Below are 19,197 nucleotides of genomic sequence, written 5' to 3' on the forward strand. Positions count from 1 at the left end.
TGTTTAGTGTATGTCTAGCTGCATGGTTCAATATAGTTTTCTTACATGAAGCAAAAAAAAAAAAAGTTACTTGTTGGAGTGGCTCTTGGTCTAATCATTTGTCGTTAGTCTTTGTAGGCAATTTAACCATAGGAGACCTGTTCAGTGAACACTGAACAGTTCACAATATCAACATTGTATCTCTGCCACTCCATGGAAATCTTCAACCATATTAGCAGCTCTCAATCAAAAATATTCAATCAACACTTAATTTAGGAATTAATTTATGGAAATGTGTTAGTTGCTTTGAATATGAGGCATTGAACCAAAATACGGGTACTTATCCGTAGGCTGGCATAGTATGTATAAAAATTTAAATAAAAAACATAACAAAAAGAAACGTAATAATATTCATTCAGAACTTGTTTTTTAATCAATACAAATAAATCGATTTCATTTTTTCAATAAAAAATCGTTCAAATTCTTTCACACAGCAAAAAAAAAATCAAAACAATAAAAATAAAAAAATATAGGAAATGTTTGATTTTTTTCTCTATCTGCATTTTAAATGTTTTACCATATTATCTGAGTTGCGATTTTGCATAAGAAAAGTTTGTTTCGAACAAAGCTGCTTTTCGGATGACATGTGTTGAAGCATTTTGTATTCATGTTTATTCGATTCCGTACAGTGATGCTGCTGTTGTTGTTGTTTTTGCTGCTGTTTTTGTTGTTGTTGTTTTTGCTGCAAGCAAAAAAAAAAATAAAATTTGGAAAATGCAATGTATCCCAAGCATGACCTATATAGATATCTCCTTTTCATTTCAAATAAAGTAGTGTAATTTAATTTAAGCGATGACAATGAAAACACACCTGCTGCTGTTTTTCACCGCTATTTTGTTCCGTTTTAAGGCTGACATGTTCGCCTGGGCAATTAGTTTTTGTATCTTCACTACTATTGCAATCGTCATCATCATCATTGCCATAATTATTGTGACTACTGTTTATTGAACTGTATGGTAATAGAAGATTGGTTTTACGATCCTCATCTTCATCTTCTTCAGCTGGAATTTTCACTTCGTTCGAATTTTGACTTCTTTGTGATGTGTTATCAGAGGAAGATTTTCCATTCGTTAGTTGATCATAGTTAAATTTGACATTGAAATCGTCGCTCTTATTTGATGATGAATCCAAAGGAGCCAAATGAATCTGTTTCTGAATCATAAAATGATACATAAATTGTTTGCTATTATGAAGTTAATAAATCATTAAAAGCACACAAAACTCACAGAACTATCCATTCTATCTAAATTGGGAATTCGATTCAAACGAACTGTACAATGTTTGGTCAATATGACAATCGAAGAAGATGTATCCATTTCTGTATTTTGAAGATCTTCATCAATTTGTTTGTTGAACTACACATGAAAATTCAATTGATGTGCTTTTATTTCATATACTTAAATAACCAAAACACACACACATAAAATGTGGTAGATTCTTTATAGTAAAGTCTACCTAATATGTGTATACATGTAAAACATTGTGGTAAATTTTATTTATTATGTAGTAAACTCTGTGCCTACCACATACCATACACTGTAAAACTAAAGGGATTAGAAATAAATCTTTTTGGATTTTTTTTAAATAAAAAATCCAAAAGGATTAAATTCTAATCCCAAATATATAGAAAAAATGCCCAATTGGAATATTAAAACAATACTTAAAATAATGTGTAACAAATTATTTGTTTGAATTCGATTTATTGGTTATCATCGATTTCACGGTGCGAAACATACAGTTCAAAGCAGAGCAGCGGTTGCGTGAATGAAACAATAAATGCGCAATCATCACATGTACGCTTAAGGTGTACATCACAGCGACGAAGCGGGTGATTGCACGCATGTATTGGGGTTTTCACTATTTGGTCAGCATATTTTACTCTGTTGTGATGCTTGTGTATATGTATCAAATTAAAAACCTCTATCGAGGTGAAGAACGAGTGACGAAACCAAAATTTGAAACACAAAATTTCTGATATCAATTTTGTGACGAAAATAGTTGGTAGATATATTTTCTGTGAACTGGGAATATAAACTTAAGATACATTGTGTATTCAAAACGTTGCAGAAATTCTCTCCTTTTTATTTTGAGTTCATACTGATGAATAAAGCAACGTTCCGAACATAGCTGTCCACGAACGTTCGTTCGTTCGTTCGTAGAATATTTTTTTGGTCTTTTTGTTCGTTCGTTCGTTCGTAGAATTGTATTGAGTTCGTTCGTTCGTTCGTAGAAACTGAAATGTTCGGATTGTTCGTTCGTTGTTCGTACGAACAACGAACAACGATCACGTTCGTTCGTTCGTAATTTATGAAAATTTATTTTCTCAAAATAAACAAATATTGTGATACTAAATGTAAATTGGAAAAACCTTAAATCGATTTTTCCCGCTTTTCCGATGGGAAATTGTGAAAATAAGCAAAATTGACTCCCGTAAGAAAAAAAAAAATTCACTTTTTTTGTGCATTATACCCAGTCTCCGAGAGTTTCATATAAGGTTGCCATGTAACTGCAGAAAGTCAGTCGAAAATATTGAATTTTTTTTTTCGTTTTTTCGACCGTCTTTGTGCTGCTACATAACTAGCTTATATGAAACTCTCTCAGACTGGGTATAATGCAAGAAAAAAGTGAAAAAAATGTTTTCGATATTTTTGTGCACTATACCGAGTCTCCGAGAGTTTCATATAAGCTTGCCATATAGCAGCACAAAGACGGTCGAAAAGACGAAAATTTTTTTTGTGTAGAGCATGTTTAAATTCATCGAATGGTAGAGTGGGATCTATGTGAAGTGCGGCAAAATTGAAAGCTCTGCAAGCCGAGTTCCATGGTGAATTAAGACCGTAATTCGTTCTGGAGAAATTGATTTTAATGAATTCGGGATTTCTTAATGTTCGTATGCCCAAGTTCAACTTTAATTTCTGCTCAAGATCTGGAGACTCGAACTTTCCGGATATGATCTTTTTCATAAACAGTACCATGGCGTTGACTCTTCTTCTCGCTAGAGTGTCGATATTCATTTCAGTGCATCTTGTAGCATACGATGATAATATGAAGCCGTTTTCCCGTCGATTAATGTAGTCGCCCCGAAGATATATCACGGAATTTTTCTGAGTACTTTCAACATGATTTTTGTAGTCTAATTGATGAGGTGACCAGATCACACTGGCAAATTCCAGGTGAGATCTTACAAGAGATCCATATAGTATTTTCGCAATGTCCACGTTGAAAGATCTGTAGCATTCTCTTTTAACAAATGTCCACATTGTGTCGGCCTTTTTTCTCACAAATTCCATATGGGTGGAGAAATTAAGTTTCCGATCCATAAGAACGCCCAGATCTCTGATTTCATTGACTCGTTCAATTGGAATACCATCAATATTGTAGTTGTTTTGAATGAATGAATTTCCATGATAAAATGACATTATTTTACATTTTCCAATATGTAAATCGAGTCTATTTATATGACACCATTCGACGAAATCGTCAATCGCCCTTTGGAGCTTTTTGACATCATCTTCGGATCTAATTTCAACGGCAATTTTCTTATCATCAGCGAAGTTGAAGTAGCGGGTATGCTGATTATGACAATCGGAATCATCAAAGAACGCCAAGAAAAGTAGTGGGCCACAAATAGTGCCCTGACCTACCGCTGAATGGGCTGTGAATGGTTCTGAATATGACGCTCCAATTTTGACGAACTGTTTTCTACCCCCTGTATATGAATTCAGCCAGTTTAACGTCTCGTTACTTATTGAAAATTTGGCCAATTTGCGAATTAGTAAAGGTCGACTAATGGAATCGAAAGCCTTCTTGATGTCAACATAAAAGACGTCAATTTGAGATTTGCGCTCAAATGCTTCATGCGCGAAGCTAGTGAACTCCATTAAATTTGTCTCAATGCATCTTTTTGACATGAATCCATGTTGTTGTTTCGACAATTTATGCATAATGGTCAATTTTAGATGATGATAGACGGCTTTTTCAAAAACTTTGGCAAGGTTGTACATGATTGTGACGCCTCTATAATTGGAAATATCCGATTTCTTACCGGATTTAAATATTGGTGTGATGCGACCAACCTTGAAAATATCGGGGTAACATCCTGATTTGATGGATTGATTGAAGATCAAGCTCAATGGATATGCCAGAACCTCTGCACATTCACGGAGAAAAATTGGTGATATGTTATCCATAGTGCTTAATATATGGTGGACAGATTCTGGTAATATTTGGATGTTAAAGCAGTTCAGGTCGTTCCGAGTGTCAATGAACTCTACCAACTATTTTCGTCACAAAATTGATATCAGAAATTTTGTGTTTCAAATTTTGGTTTCGTCACTCGTTCTTCACCTCGATAGATAGGTGTTATGCGAGGAGACTATCAAACATGTAGTTATTGTAGTTGTTAAAATTTCATATTTCATAGATCTAGACATTTTTGTGAAAATTCGAATTTTGGTACATTTGGCCGATTTTTGGTGGAATAGCCATCCAAACGGTCGATATTTTGTTCAATTTTGTTTGGCTAGTCACAGAGCATATTTACAGAGTCATTGGAGTACATTTTGGCCCTTAAAAATTTTAAGTTAAAATACTTCAAATGTTAAAAATAACATTTTTTGTCATTTTTGCCATTTTTGGCCATATTTGCAATACCAAAGGTCATATCTTCAGAACAAGAATTTTCTGGGATATGAGCTATGCAGCTTATTATAGCTTAGACTTGGACCCAAAATCGGTGAAATTTTCAAAAAAATCGTTGACCTTGTTTTCGAGGTAATGGACGTCATGTGTCCGGCCGAACGGTAACTTTTTGGTTTTTGGCCAATTTGGCCATCCCACATTGAAATTTTTGGACCGCAAACGGCACCATTCGATAGCTCACTTCAAGACCTTTCCAACGATATGCATATGTCCGGCGTGTGTCAAGTGGATGTGCCTCGGTGTCCGTAGGGAAAAAAGTCAAAAAGTGACTTTTGGAGGCCGGCCACGGCATACATGGCGGCCATATCGAAAAGTTCCGGAACAAAAAAGTATTAGTTTCAGAAAAGGATCGAGTACTATCTGTCAAAATATTTCCCCCTATGCCAAGCGAAATTAATTCGATATACGGCGCTGATGTAAATGTCACTCTGTCATTTCACAATAATACTTTTTTGGCTTGACAATATATAAGCTCTTCATTTAAAATGCATACACATTCATAATTATTGAATCGTTGAAAAAAAAACATGTCATAAAATATTTTTCTAACATTTTTCATTAAAAAATTTATTAATTTTTTTTTTTATAAAAAAATTAATTTGTTTATAAATTACAATAATTTCAACAAAAAATGTTTCATCGATTAAATAAGAATCCAATGTAAATAGTAATGACAATGCGACACCTACCGTAAAAATGCAAAAAGAAACTTAGTTGGTCTCCATTGCAGCATTTTGGTCCGCCATGACAGCATCTTCGTTTTACTTGACCAATCACAGAGAAGCAAAACGAAGATGCTGTTATGGCGGACCAAAATGTTACAATTCCAAATAAGTTTCCTTTTCTATTTTAACGGTAGGTGTCGCATTGGTATTACTTTTTACATTAGATTCTTGTTCAATCTATGAAAAAAATTGAAATTATTGTTATTTTTAAACAAATATATTTAAAATATAGAGAATTTTTATGATAAACGTAAAAAGAATATTTTATGATATATTTCTTTTTTTTACTCGACCGTTCAAAAATTATGCATGTTGAATGAAGAGCTTATATATTGTCAAGCCAAAAAATGTATCATTGTGGAATGACATAGAGTGACATTTAAATCAGCGCCGTATATCGGATTTATTTCGCTTAGCAAAGGGGGAAACGTCGTACTCGCTCCTTTCAAAAAGATCAGAATCGAGAACGCAAAATTGCGCACATTATTTAAAAAATCCAAAAAGATTAATTTCTAATCCCTTCAGTTTTACAGTGTAGAGAATCTACCACTTTTATTTTTGTTGTGTGCAACTATGACATACCTGGTATTTAGATACAACTTTTTGATCAGTCACGCATGTAAGAATATTATTCTCTTGATTGTGATCCATATTTTCTGTCATGTTATTTTGACTGTTGTCTTCTAGGTTGAATGAATTTGGTAAACTTTCAGTTATTGTATTTGTGTATTCATTTAATTCTTTAGCAAACATGTCATTTGATTTGTTGGGGATTTTCTTTGGTCTCCGGAATGCCAATAACGGATTCTTCTTTGGTTTCGAACTCTGCACATTTGGGTTTGAAATCGTAATATTCGATGTATATGGCACATCACACAAAGTTTTGCTGCTACTATTTTGCAATGCAATATTTTCAATTTCAACAGACGGTTTCAATGGGCAAAGTTCGTTTATCACTGGTGATTTTGACTTCGTTTCCTGATTCAATTCAATATTATTTACTGTATCGTCATTAGTAAAATGTGAAACTTGTTTTTCATTCAGTCCAAGTATTTTGTTCATAACGATGTGTTGAAAATGTATGTTGGCTTTGTCATCTTCATCAAAATCTTCATCACAAATTTTGGAAAACGGCTGTTCGGGTGATTCGTTTTTTGACTCATCAAAAATTATACTATTGACTAGCTCTGTATTGTAGCAAATTGTTGTACTTTCATTATCTGATTGTTCAAATTGTTGAGGGAGACAAGTGAGCTCTGAAAAATTGCTCAGTGGCATTATATCATTTTTTGCGAAAGTACCGTTCCTTTGGCTTTGTTGGACGTGGTCGTCATATTGATTTTGTGTGATTTCAAAAAAACTGTTGTTGATTGTACAATTTTCACTTTTTAAATGTGGAATATTTGAACGATCGACAAAAGTCTCAGATACATCACCATCATGTTGAATCTCCAAATGATCATCCAATGGTTCAGTTTTTATATCCAAACTCGATTCTACTTTATTGTTTATATTTCCAAAATTTGACGTTGTATCCTTTTGGATATTATTATATTCAGTATACAACTGCTGTTTTGATTGAGTTTTTCGATTTGATTTTCCAGGTTTCAAGCTATCACTGGTCATTTGTTTCAGACGTCTTGGTTTCTTTTTCTTCTGATCCAATTCTTTTGACATCTTTTCAGGTTGCATATTATTTTCACTCATTTCCAATAATTTTTGGCTTCGGCGAATCAAACGTCGTTTGCGGTCTCGCAAACGTTTTTCTTCTTTAACAATAAATTGCTTTGATTCTGGAGCAGTATCAGTACCATCACTATCACTGTCTCCAGTTCCAAGTACAGGCGATTCATCGCTATCACTGTTGGCAACATAAATCTCGTATCCTTTCTCAATACCTGGATATTCATGCGGTGCAAAATTCTTGAAATCATCATAATTCAGATTATCATTGATATATTTTAGATTATCATTTGCACCGGCCGTCGTTTTCTCAACTATTTGTCTCTTTCTTTCGGTAAATAATAGCTCTTCGCATGCCTGCTTAAGTTCTGGCCATGGAACGAGCCAATTGAGATTTTTAATTCGTGGCACTGTTAACAAACACACCAAATCCGACCGAACTTCTTCGGAAATGGATGTTAATGAGTCCAATAAACGATTTGGCGCCCTTAAAGCATCATATTCTTTTGAATTTAACAGCATATCGGTGCATATTATCGTTGGCAATGCATCTATTGTTTCCAAATGTGGTGTTACCTAGGGTTAATCACGTAGAAACAAATGAAAATAATCGAAAAAATGGATAACATTTCTTCATTAATGGAATAGTAATTTTATACCTGTGGTGCTAGATTTTCGGTTGCCAAACTGCATACCAGTTGAAAGCATTCGTGTGTTGGGTTCATTGAGAATGCTGTTAGTACACATTCTTTCTCTAATTTTTTATGAGCATGAAGAATTTTACCCAAGGTAAGGTAGCGCGAAGAAGTTTGCTTTTCTAAACTTAAAATAACTGAAGCATTGACCGTTTCATCATATTTTTTGTGTTCCAATATATTGATTTCTTTTGTTAATTCTGAACAAAATATCCGTAATGCTGTCTCACAATCATTTGGATACTGAAATTAAATAAATAGAAAATCAACAATAAAATTTAATTACTTACAAAACCCTAAAAAATTTAAACTTTCACATATAATGAAGAGAGTGTAAAGTTAATATTGTGGTATACCAAGTACTACTGATTGTTTATCGAGTTTTAAAAAAGATATTGGTGAAGTCTATACGGTTTTCTATCTTTTACTCACATTAATATGCATATTTAAATTTGACATAAGACTCAATTTTTTACCAACTTTTTAGTTTGATTGTTAACTTTGTAATAATCTGGCATTTTTTAATTTGGAAATTTGTTCAGTATTCTTACCAAATCATAGAGAATCTCACAACATTCGTAAATTCGAGAATTTGATGACGCAGTTTGAATTAATTTGTGGAAGAGTTTATCGAAGTTTTCCTGTTCTCTGTTTCTTCGGATCCATTCAGTTAGTAAGTCTCTAAATGTTGCCTCCACACCATCGTTGCCATATTCCCCAGCTAATAGTCGTACCAAAATAAGCTGCAATGCATATTGGCTCACCGAAACATGATACTTATGCAAACGTGCTGCCGCCGGATGAGCCTTTTTCATAGCGTTTGAAGCGTGTATTGTTGATCGCAGTCTTTGATTGGTAGCCTCATAAAAATCAATAGTTGCAAAACAATTTAAAATAAACTCTTTTGCTGAGTCCAGGTGCATAGCTTCCAATTCGACTTTAAGACGCGATGACTCCTTAAATTTATAGAGAAATGAGAAGTAAATTTCAAGGAGACTCTGATTTTGGCCCAATGAAACAACACGCCGCAGCATATGGTCATCAGTACATGTTTGAATAGCACGTAAAGCTTCCGTTACAAAATTCATTGCGAATCTATCACATTTGGACGCGATCAACTTTTTCACTCGCATATCAATCATGCAACCTCGTTCGATCGTAAAATATTCAATTTCTGAAGAGAGATAGAGAGAGAGATAAAATCAAAAATAATTTTATTAATATAAATCATATTTTAAAAACGTGATTCTTACCTTTTTCAAGTTGCTCTTTTGATATGATTGTTGGAGAATTTTTGCCATCATTGAATATTAACTGTAATGTTGGATGAGACCATGGTGCATCTATATTTTCTAGAATATATTTGCACCGATACCAAAAATTCGCTTCTTCTTGAACCAATGATGCACATTCATTTATTCTAATCTTTAATTCTTCTAAGTCTCCGGCATCTGATTTTGTAAGCTCCTAAAATTAAATTTGGCAATTGAGTTTGTAACTTGATTTTTTGAGAATCAAATGTTAATAAGGGTTCAATACCGTTAGCATTGAATCCAAGGTGTATTTGATTATCCACTGCATACAGTTTTTAAAATCTTCGTTTTTATTTTGAATCAAATTTTGAAGATTAAGCCATGCCGCTGTAAGCAATCCTATTCGATTATCCGTTAGATTCGGTAGTTGTGTCAGAATATTCTAAAACAAGAATATAGTGAATGTTCAATTAGTTAAGAATGATTAAAGATAAAATGTAACGAAATGTAATTGATATAGGTAGAACGACTTTAGACGTTAGCTAAACAAAATCATCGAAGGCGTTACTTCAATTCTTTGTTAATTTTAGTTGAATATATCAAATAGAGATAATTTCGCTACTGAGGTTTTGAAATCTACATCAATTTGAAGTCATCATTATAAAAACTCACACGTTTACTTCAATGTGACTTTTGTACTGGATATCAAATATTTTGATTTAAGAATGCGTTCGAAACCAGCCATATACCTGCATTCAACCAGATGGTTTTTTTTTGGTTGAATAATCATTGTATAATTTCAATTAACGCGTGATATTATGAAAAGAGGTCAAGGGCTGATATAACTGATTGCGTACTTGCACTGCACATAAAAGTTGTTAGAATATTGGTCAAATCTAAAAAAAATAACCGACACTTCAACAACAGTGAATTGAAACTACATTTTAATGGAAGACGTTAATCATTATCAAAAGGGGGATTTTAAAGTGAATTGATTGTATAAAGATGTCCTAAAACAAAATAATACAAATAGTCTCCAATTGTCTTTTTACGTGATTATGGATCAGTTCATGATGACATTAAGACGTGATTTCATTATATTTTCAGTAAAATTAATGTGCGATTTCTGTTATTGCAAATCGAACCATTAAATGGACCACCTAGGTCAGTAAATAGGACGTAAAATTTGTTTTTACAGATGTCTCGATTGAGAAATATTTTATACGCATTTACATAGATTGAAGAAATTTCAAAGTTAGTTATCCATATTATTATCAAAGTGGTAGACATGCATTTTTTTTTTGTGATTTAAAGATCACAATTTAATACCTTAATATTTGCAACAATAGTTTTTGAATCGTCATTTAATTGCTTCTTTTCAGTACACAAGTCAGCCGTCGCTTTAGCATTTGATGATAATGTTGATGTTGATAAGGAGGCAACGATTGATGGCTCGGTCAGCGCGAGTCTCGCTTCATCTGGTTGCTTTGTGTCGAAATTTTTTCGATGCATTCTTATGGAAAATGCTCTTAGTCACATCAAATATTAGTTGTTCTATTGTGGTATTTTGCGTATTATATATTTTTGGAATTATCTGATTGTCATTTGTGAGAAATTCGAATACTGACCCTATGCTATCATCAGTATTTATTTTTGTGAATATTTCATGTGCTGTCACAATTATTTACGAAAATACTCTCTGATTGTATAAATAACTTGTAATAATAATAATATATAAATATTATATATTCATTTAATATATTTAACACTGCGTTTGTCACTCATTTTGCAATAATTTCAGCTTAAAATTTTGTTTTCTTTAATTTATGCCGAAGCTTTGTTGTTTGTACACTTGTTTTTGTTTTTAATATTTTTCTATTCTCTCACATACATCTGTTTCCTTCTCGTTTTTGTCTCATATATCTGTTTCTTTCGTGTCTTTCTTACAATCCACAAAAACACCTTTGAATTGGATAGCTGGTACACAATTCAATCTCCATAAATTTGTTTTATTGATAAAACTTGACTATTGATATTGTGGCCCATCAAAACTGAAAATTTATTTGTGCATTTACTTATCGCCATATTAAAATCCGTTCGTATTACGAGAGAATAAACATGGAGGATGATTGAGCCACAGGAGCTGCTGTGTGAAATGTACTACTACTGTATGTGTAAGCATTTTGACAACTGCATACAACGTCAGACATTCAAACATTCTCGCGTGTTGATATTCTATGTATAGAATGTGCTATAACACAGTACAATACAGATGAATTCAATATACTTCTTGGCAGTTGAGAGAATGCTTCACATATACACATACACAACTTCATTGCTATTGTATTTCGTAAACGAAATGTTTACTTGTTTTGCTCTGATATCAAGTTCGCAGTGTTGCCAGCAAACCAACAGAGTTTTACATATCAATATTGTTCAGAGAAAATGATTTGACGGTTTTAGAAGGGATTTCCTCTGTGTTGTTTTATACAAGATGATTTATATGCTCGCAAAAATGGAGTTATTTTGTTTTTAAAATAATATCCCTCATATAAATTTTCACAAAGATGTCCATAATTTGGATATGCTGATGAATTATGCTATGCTATAGCTTGTTCTATTCACTATATATTTTAAACTTACCTTTGGGAATCGCAAAAAAAATCCCATAAAAAAATGCTCAACTGAAACTAAATGTATTTGAAATTTGTTCTAAAAATTTCTGTATTTGTGAGGAATTAATTTGTTTTTGCCAATGTGAAAATCATTTGTTGTTAATAATGATAAATTCAGATATAATAACGAATACATTTATAAATATAAAAAAGATGTCGTGTATATCTCATTATTTTTTTGTATTTCACCTTGAATTGAAAAGAAAATAATTATTTTGAATTTATTTTAGGTCAAATTTTGATTATAATTTCTAAATATGAGTAATATATATTATATCAAATGTGTTTTATTTGTTACTTATATTGGTCAATAATCTATCGTGGTACGTTTTTCCTCTGTATATTCGTTTTAAAAACACAATCTTTTGTATATACATTCACATTAAATTCTTTCAATTATTTACAGCAAATAACAATGATTCATCTTTGCCTAGATATATGCTTTGCATAAAAATAGGCAGCATAAAAATATCCGCATACTGCAACGTATAAAGGAACAGAGCGACGGAGCTGTGTTGTGTGTGGCGTATAACATATTGAATACACACGCACGATATACGTTATACACAACACAGCACCGTCACTCTGTTCCTTTACACGCTGAAGTCTACGTAAGCCACAAAGCATCAGCTCTGTGTGACCGTATACAGACAGATATGTATATGCTTTTTTATGCAAAGCATATATCTAGGCAATGATGCATCGTTGGAAAATAATATAAATCTCAAAACAAATTTATTTGCGCTTGCATAATATGCAATGCATATCTAAAAACTCTAAATAAAAAAAGCAATGATAATTATGACATCAACATATATATGTTCTTCTCAAATAACTAAATCTCTTATACTGTGATGTGATTTTCATTCTTTTTATTTTTGCAACTCTCATGAGTGATGCTCTCAAGGTAAACGGTTTTATCCATTTCCTTTAATGTTAATTATTTTATTGTAATGGTCTTTTATTATTGAGGCTATCGATCAATATTTAATATTATTTCGTTTAAAATATATTATTTGACCTCGTTTTTGATTGCATTATATTTGTTTTTTTTTTAAAGTTAGGTTTTTTTTAAATAATTAACGGATAAATAGAAAATATGGATTCTACGAGTATCCTATTTATGATGTTAATGAGCAGCATGCGTCAATAATTTTAAAATGCTATTTTAAAAGACTATGAATAAGTTTGATTTATTTGTTTTTATTTTACTTTGTTGTTATCTGTGTCGAAGAAATTATTATTTTTTGAAGTTAAGAGAGTTTATTATTAGAATTTATGATTTTGACATAAATCAATAATCTCTTCTGTACAACTTCCCATTTTGAAATTAATTAAAATATACATTATTCAATTAATACTAAACACGTAAAATGAAGAGTATTTGGAAAATTATTTATAAATAGGAAAAAAATATGGTGATAAGAGTTCTGTTTATTCTGAGTTTGAATTAGCAAAAAGTCGAAAACTGATCGAACAGAAAAATAGCAGTGACTGGTTGGGCCAAATATTTACAACACACATATTAGTATTATTCTTATGACACTCTTTTCTAATAAGTAAGTCGGTGGGATGAAAAACTATCTTTAAAATTTTTACAAATAAAAGTGCAACATAAAATTATTTCCAATAAGAGTAAAATATTTATATATTTTTTTAAGTTTTTAAATTTCATCTCTTTTGTTGCACTTATATTTGAAACAATTTTTGTGTATCAGTATTAAATTTATGGTGTTTAAAAATATTTATATTTTTCATCCTACCAAATAGTTTATATATCAATCTAAAGCGGAACAATGATTCTAGGCAATTTAGGAATTTGCCAAGTGATTTTGAAGTATGAGCTGATGTGCAGCCATATCCATTTCTTCACTGGTCATATTTAAAGCTTCTTGCATTTCACGCGATGTATATCGAATAAAATCGGGATCACAAAATTTTCCAAGTCCCTGTTCAACAAGAACCTGCTCAATGATAAATCAAAGTAAAACAGAAATATTTGTGTATAAGAGAAATATAGTAATTGAATTATTTTCATACTCGTCCAACAAGACTCTCAGCTGAACCAATCACATCGAATGAAGTCGGTCGTCCATGCTCTTGTGGGCTGCCTAAATGTATTAATTCAAATGTATTTTTTATTATATCGATTTATTACAAATTAAATGTAACAACCTTCAAATGTATTTAATTTTTAATATCGATTTATTGGGAATTGAATGTAATAACTTTATCGAAACAACGAATCAAGTAAGCGTATAAATCAGATATTTCTTCAGCCGACAGCTTCGCAAATTCTGTTATGATCTTTTAATCCAAACGAAGATCCGGAGACACTTTCATCATTTTCCGGAATATTTGCTATCGACTAAAGAGATATCTGATTTATACGCTTGATTCGTTCTTTCGATAACGTTGTTACATTCAATTTCCAATAAATCGATATTAAAAGAAATCAAATATAGTACAAACAAATTTGTAATGTTTTTAGTAGATTTTAATGTTGAAAAATGTAACGTTTTGGCCCATTCTGGTGGTCATTTTCGTATCAAATGGAATGGAGATTATATGCATAGTTTCCACGAATACCAATGGGATGGATCCACTTGTTTAAGTAACTAATTTAATTTAAAACTCTGCCGACGTCATTTATTCAAGGGGAAAATCGGTACTGAAATACTTACTCAGAAGTATTGAAAAGTACCGAAACGTACCGAAACGTATCAAAACATACCAAAACGTACCAAATAGGTATTCGTTTCGAAAAAATAGTGAATAATTTTTTCGTGTTTTCGACTGTCTTTTTGGTGTGTTACGTGGCAAGCTTGTATGAAACTCTCGGAGACTCGATATAATCAAAGATTTTAAAATAAAACACAATTTGTTTTAAGTATATTGCACCTTTATGACTTTGCCAATTTAATTTCAAGAATTCTATTCAAATAAATAACAATAATTGAAACAATGGTTCGGATGCATTTCGACAATGTGTCATCCTCAGCGAGTACATAAACAACGTCAAATTGAAAAAACAAGTAAACGATGCATACAAACTTGATGCTTACGAGAGCATCTATATGTACTTGAACCGTAGCGTGTCAATGAACACGATGGACGCTCCGATCAGATCACCGTTATTTAAATCAGTCGAACGTTTTTTCAAATAGCATTATAGTATTTGTTGTAATTAATTAACACTCTCTACCTTACGACACTTTAATAAAAATGTTTTTGCTTAGTTTGAATGTACTCGCTGAGGATGACACATTGTCGAAATGCATCCGAACCATTGTTTCAATTATTGTTATTTATTTGAATAGAATTCTTGAAATTAAATTGGCAAAGTCATAAAGGTGCAATATACTTAAAACAAATTGTGTTTTATTTTAAAATCTTTGATATTTGATGGACTTTGCGGATAAAGAAGTTTTGTCGTTTTTTAAAAACAAATTTAAACTCGATATAATGCACAAAAAAAGTGAAATATTTTTTTCGATATTTTTGTGCACTATACCCAGTCTCCGAGAGTTTCATATAAGCCTGCCATGTAGAAGCAGAAAGACAGTCGAAAAGACGAATTTTTTCTTCAATATTCTCGACTGTCTTTCTGCTGCTTCATGGCAACCTTATATGAAACTCTCGGAGACTTGGTATAGTGCACAAAAATATCGAAAAACATTTTTTTCACTTTTTTGTGCATTATACCGAGTCTCCGAGAGTTTCATACAAGCTTGTAATGTAACACCAAAAAGACAGTCGAAAACACGAAAAAATTATTCACTATTTTTTTGAAACGAATACCTATTTGGTACGTTTTGGTATGTTTTGATACGTTTCGGTACTTTTCAATACTTCTGAGTATATTTAGTATTTCACTACTGATTTTCCCCTTGCATTTATTGCATTTATTTTTCTTTATTTGTGGAATTATTAGTATTTTGAATTTTCGAAATGCAACTGACATCTTTCCAACATTTTTCGATTGGCGCAGTGTATATGTGTCAAACCAAATCCAACGATATTCATTTATATGTATTAAAAATGTCCTCGCATCTTGTGACAGTATTGTTAGTATAAACAACTATCGCACCAATCGATTTTGTTTACAATAAAACTTTGTTTTGTTTTCAATAGGATTTCTTGAGAATTATACATATGTGAGTATTTGTAGCAATTGATTTATTGTTCGGCTTGGATTGGATATATTCACAGATGATTTTGTGTTCATTTTTGTTTTAATTTCGAAATAACAGAGTGTTGACAAAATTTACTGTGAATATTCCAACAACATTTCGATCGGGAAAATATTTGATGTCACATTGGAAATAAATTTCATCATTCGATTTGGAACACAGAGTCACTTTGTTGAGGTAAGATGTGATATTTATGATGCGTTCTTCATTACTATTCCATTTGAGTTATGATAGAAGTGTTTATATCTTATTGTGATTGTGATCTATGCTATATTTGGTGCATTTTTTTTCTAAGTATGTGTCTATTTTTTATTTTCGTTTATTTGTATCAGTTCTTCGAGAATGAAAACAAAAAAAGATAAAAACGAGTCGGTGTTGAACGATGACGAAGAAAAAAGAGAAAATAATTTCGTTGCAATAAAATGTGGCTTGCAAACAATACTTCGACCCGAGCATGCAGCAGTTATGACTCAAATATTGTTTGAGTGCAGTCTTCAAATGACGGAAGTTGTCTCATTGGCCTCACTTTTGATTTTATTCAAGTTGTTTTATTCAAGATAATGAAGATCATTTTATTGGATGATCTTGTCGCAATTGGATGGCGACGTGAAAAATGCATGAAATTTTTGTAAAGGATCATTGGTTTGAATCGTTGTGGTTGTTCGGAAAAATGCAACGTCAATGAATGAAAAAACGTTCGCATCGATCCGAATGAAAAAACGTGGTTGGCTATAACGCGTCGCAACATCCGAAAAACACCTGATGGACCGGTCGTTGAGGTGAGATATTTTGAAATCTAACTTGAAATGTGTTTTAATCGAAACTAATTGTTTTTATGATTTTGAAGGAAAACATCACAATACCAAACACGCGATTCTACTGGGAAACTCGGCAGAAACAAAGAGAAAAAGAGGCGAAAATATGGCTGGATGTTTTGATATCGAAGAAAAGAATCATCTGAAGACATACCCATTCGGTCCACCAACACCACGTAATTCAGCATGACAATGGTACACTGAGTATCGCATCAAAATGCTACGAAAAGGAATGTCAGCATATGCAACGAGTAAATATTCACGACTGGATTTTGATCATTACATGAAGTCGAACCAATTAAATGATAACATCGCCGTGACAGTGATCAACAACGAGCCGTCAATAATTGTATTTGGTGCATCAGAGATGCCACCCAATCGGCCATTTGGTTTGAAGAGATGGAAAAAAAGTCCAGAATTGCGATTTTTTTTGGTGAGAGTCAAGAAACTTGGCCATTCAGTGGTGAAAATGGAAGATGAATGGGGAACATCACAAACATGCGCGAATTGCCAAGAACGATTTCCAGTGAACACAAAACCGCATCGATTCAAAGTGTGCTACGGTTGCAAAGCGAAACCGATTGCTGAACTACCGGATTCAATCGCTAGAATACCAGATATAATTGTGGCAATGGTAAGCAAACGTGCTTTGCAAAAGGGACGGAAGGAAATTAAGCTTCGAGTTTGCAATGGCAATCATCAGGATATGGACGAAATACTTCGGAATGGGCGTTTAATGTCAAAGCTTAAAGTTACCTACAAAAATTGGCTATTAAATGTTCAGGGTGATGTTGCTGCTCCACATATGTTTGGCACCGCGATATTGTTGCTGCAAAATGCATTATGCTCAAAGGTATGAATCAATTGACAATAGAGTTTATTCATTTTTTGTTGGATGTTTGGCGTACTAGTGCCTGATTCATTGAGAAGACCACCAAACAATGTCAATTAACAAGCAACAGCATTGAATCCATAAATTATTAGATAAAACAAATATTATAACGATTAGTTAGCGTAGCTAGGCTTGTTACACAAATTTTATGGCCTTGTTTGTGCGTTCATATGAACAGTACAACGGTTGTACGAAGGAAAGGAGCTCAAAGTGAGATATTATTTTAATTTTAAAAAAATCCATATACATTCCAATTGATACTAATGATTGTCGTTCCTCGTTTTCATGTATTCACACCTGAATGTTACGCTGTGGCAACCGTGAAAATGACTGAAACTACCTGGTAATGGGTGAATTTGAATTACAAATTGTTCTTTGGGTCAACATACCAGGAGTTGATTGAGTCAAACGTAAACGTTGATTCGCGTGGAAATTCACTATATCAGCTGATTCCTTCATGCTTGGAACAGGTACTGGAACGACAGGAATACCGTTACTGTTGGCATAGCTGTCACTCACTGGCTGATACATTGAATTTTGTTGATCGGTTGGAGCTAAACATAAAACCAACTTTCATATTAAAATATTTCAATATTTTCATTAAAATTTACTAACGATTAGTTTTTGAATATTTATAAAAAAACATATTTATTGGCTCGTATAAACAGTAAGATAATGTTAATGAAGGCAATGTGTAAAAAGAAAAAAAAAATATATAAAAGAAATGTGTTCAAAATTATAAATATTAGTCAATTAAATTCAAGCAATTTGCTAAACAATTCGAAAATGGTATTTGTATCAGAACTTTGTTTCAATTTGTGTTCGTATTAAAACTGCCACCGCCAATCGCAACAATCCAAACTAATTATTTTAAACTTTTAAATATTATTTTAACTAACCAGGTAATCAAACGTCTTACTAGCAGAAATTCTATTTCAATACCTATGACTCGATGAATAAATTTAAAAGCAAAATTACGATTAAACCATATTTCACTACACCTCATCTTATTGAATCAATTATTTCATATGTGAAAAGTTCTCAATGGTTTTGATTATGTTTTCAATAGCTTGCTAATGAAAGACTGCATGAACAATTTAATAAGGAAGTCTATCAACTTTTGGCTATATTCATATTTCATGATTTTTTTCATAAGAACTATACCAACCATAGATATAATTCAGTTTTAGACATAAAAGATTTCCTTAACTGTAGATTTTTTTATACAAAAAATTTTTTTGTTTTTGATAGAACTTTAGTTTAAATATTCTTAAAAACAGCAAAGAACGAATAGTTAAAACGAAGAAATAGATGACTTTGATGATCAATCTTTGAGTTTGGCCATGTGTATTTTCTCAGAGTTGAACAAACGGAAAAAGAATTACCAAAGATTTATATAAATGATCTATATACATCAGTAATGTGCGAGCTACATTTTACAGGGGGGGGTGATTTTTCAAAAACTAAAAATTCTCTCATCTGAACAACAAATTTCGTTTTTTTTTTTTTTTTTTTTTTTTTTTTTT

At 32.1% G+C, this 19,197-nt stretch overlaps 2 protein-coding genes across 7 annotated transcripts; both read right to left on the reverse strand.

The window, feature by feature from the left end:
• Positions 1-509: 509 nt before the first annotated feature.
• On the reverse strand, positions 510-11,273 carry LOC116337332. 6 transcript variants are annotated; one of them, XM_031761770.1, is made up of 10 exons: positions 10,725-11,271; positions 10,426-10,650; positions 9,383-9,538; positions 9,097-9,310; positions 8,395-9,017; positions 7,808-8,086; positions 6,048-7,724; positions 1,266-1,394; positions 850-1,191; positions 510-721 (listed from the first exon to the last, which is right to left on the reverse strand). In XM_031761770.1, exons 2-10 carry the CDS (start codon positions 10,606-10,608, stop codon positions 533-535), a joined length of 3,792 nt encoding a protein of 1,263 aa, XP_031617630.1. In that variant the 5' UTR covers positions 10,609-10,650; positions 10,725-11,271; the 3' UTR covers positions 510-532. The 6 variants fall into 6 exon arrangements, 4 of the variants coding, with proteins under 4 accessions (XP_031617630.1, XP_031617631.1, XP_031617629.1 ...); XM_031761771.1 differs by having other exon boundaries at positions 850-1,185; positions 10,426-11,271; XM_031761769.1 differs by having other exon boundaries at positions 10,426-11,271.
• A 734-nt stretch (positions 11,274-12,007) lies between these two features.
• Positions 12,008-18,260, reverse strand: LOC116337333 (voltage-dependent calcium channel type D subunit alpha-1-like). The gene is made up of 3 exons (XM_031761773.1): positions 18,061-18,260; positions 13,812-13,882; positions 12,008-13,735 (listed from the first exon to the last, which is right to left on the reverse strand). Exons 1-3 carry the CDS (start codon positions 18,200-18,202, stop codon positions 13,583-13,585), a joined length of 366 nt encoding a protein of 121 aa, XP_031617633.1. The 5' UTR covers positions 18,203-18,260; the 3' UTR covers positions 12,008-13,582.
• Positions 18,261-19,197: the final 937 nt, after the last annotated feature.

The sequence above is a fragment of the Contarinia nasturtii genome, unplaced genomic scaffold, assembly GCF_009176525.2.
Source record: "Contarinia nasturtii isolate CC-2019 unplaced genomic scaffold, AAFC_CNas_1.1 Cnas_scaffold_273, whole genome shotgun sequence".
NCBI classification, from domain to species: Eukaryota; Metazoa; Arthropoda; class Insecta; order Diptera; family Cecidomyiidae; genus Contarinia; species Contarinia nasturtii.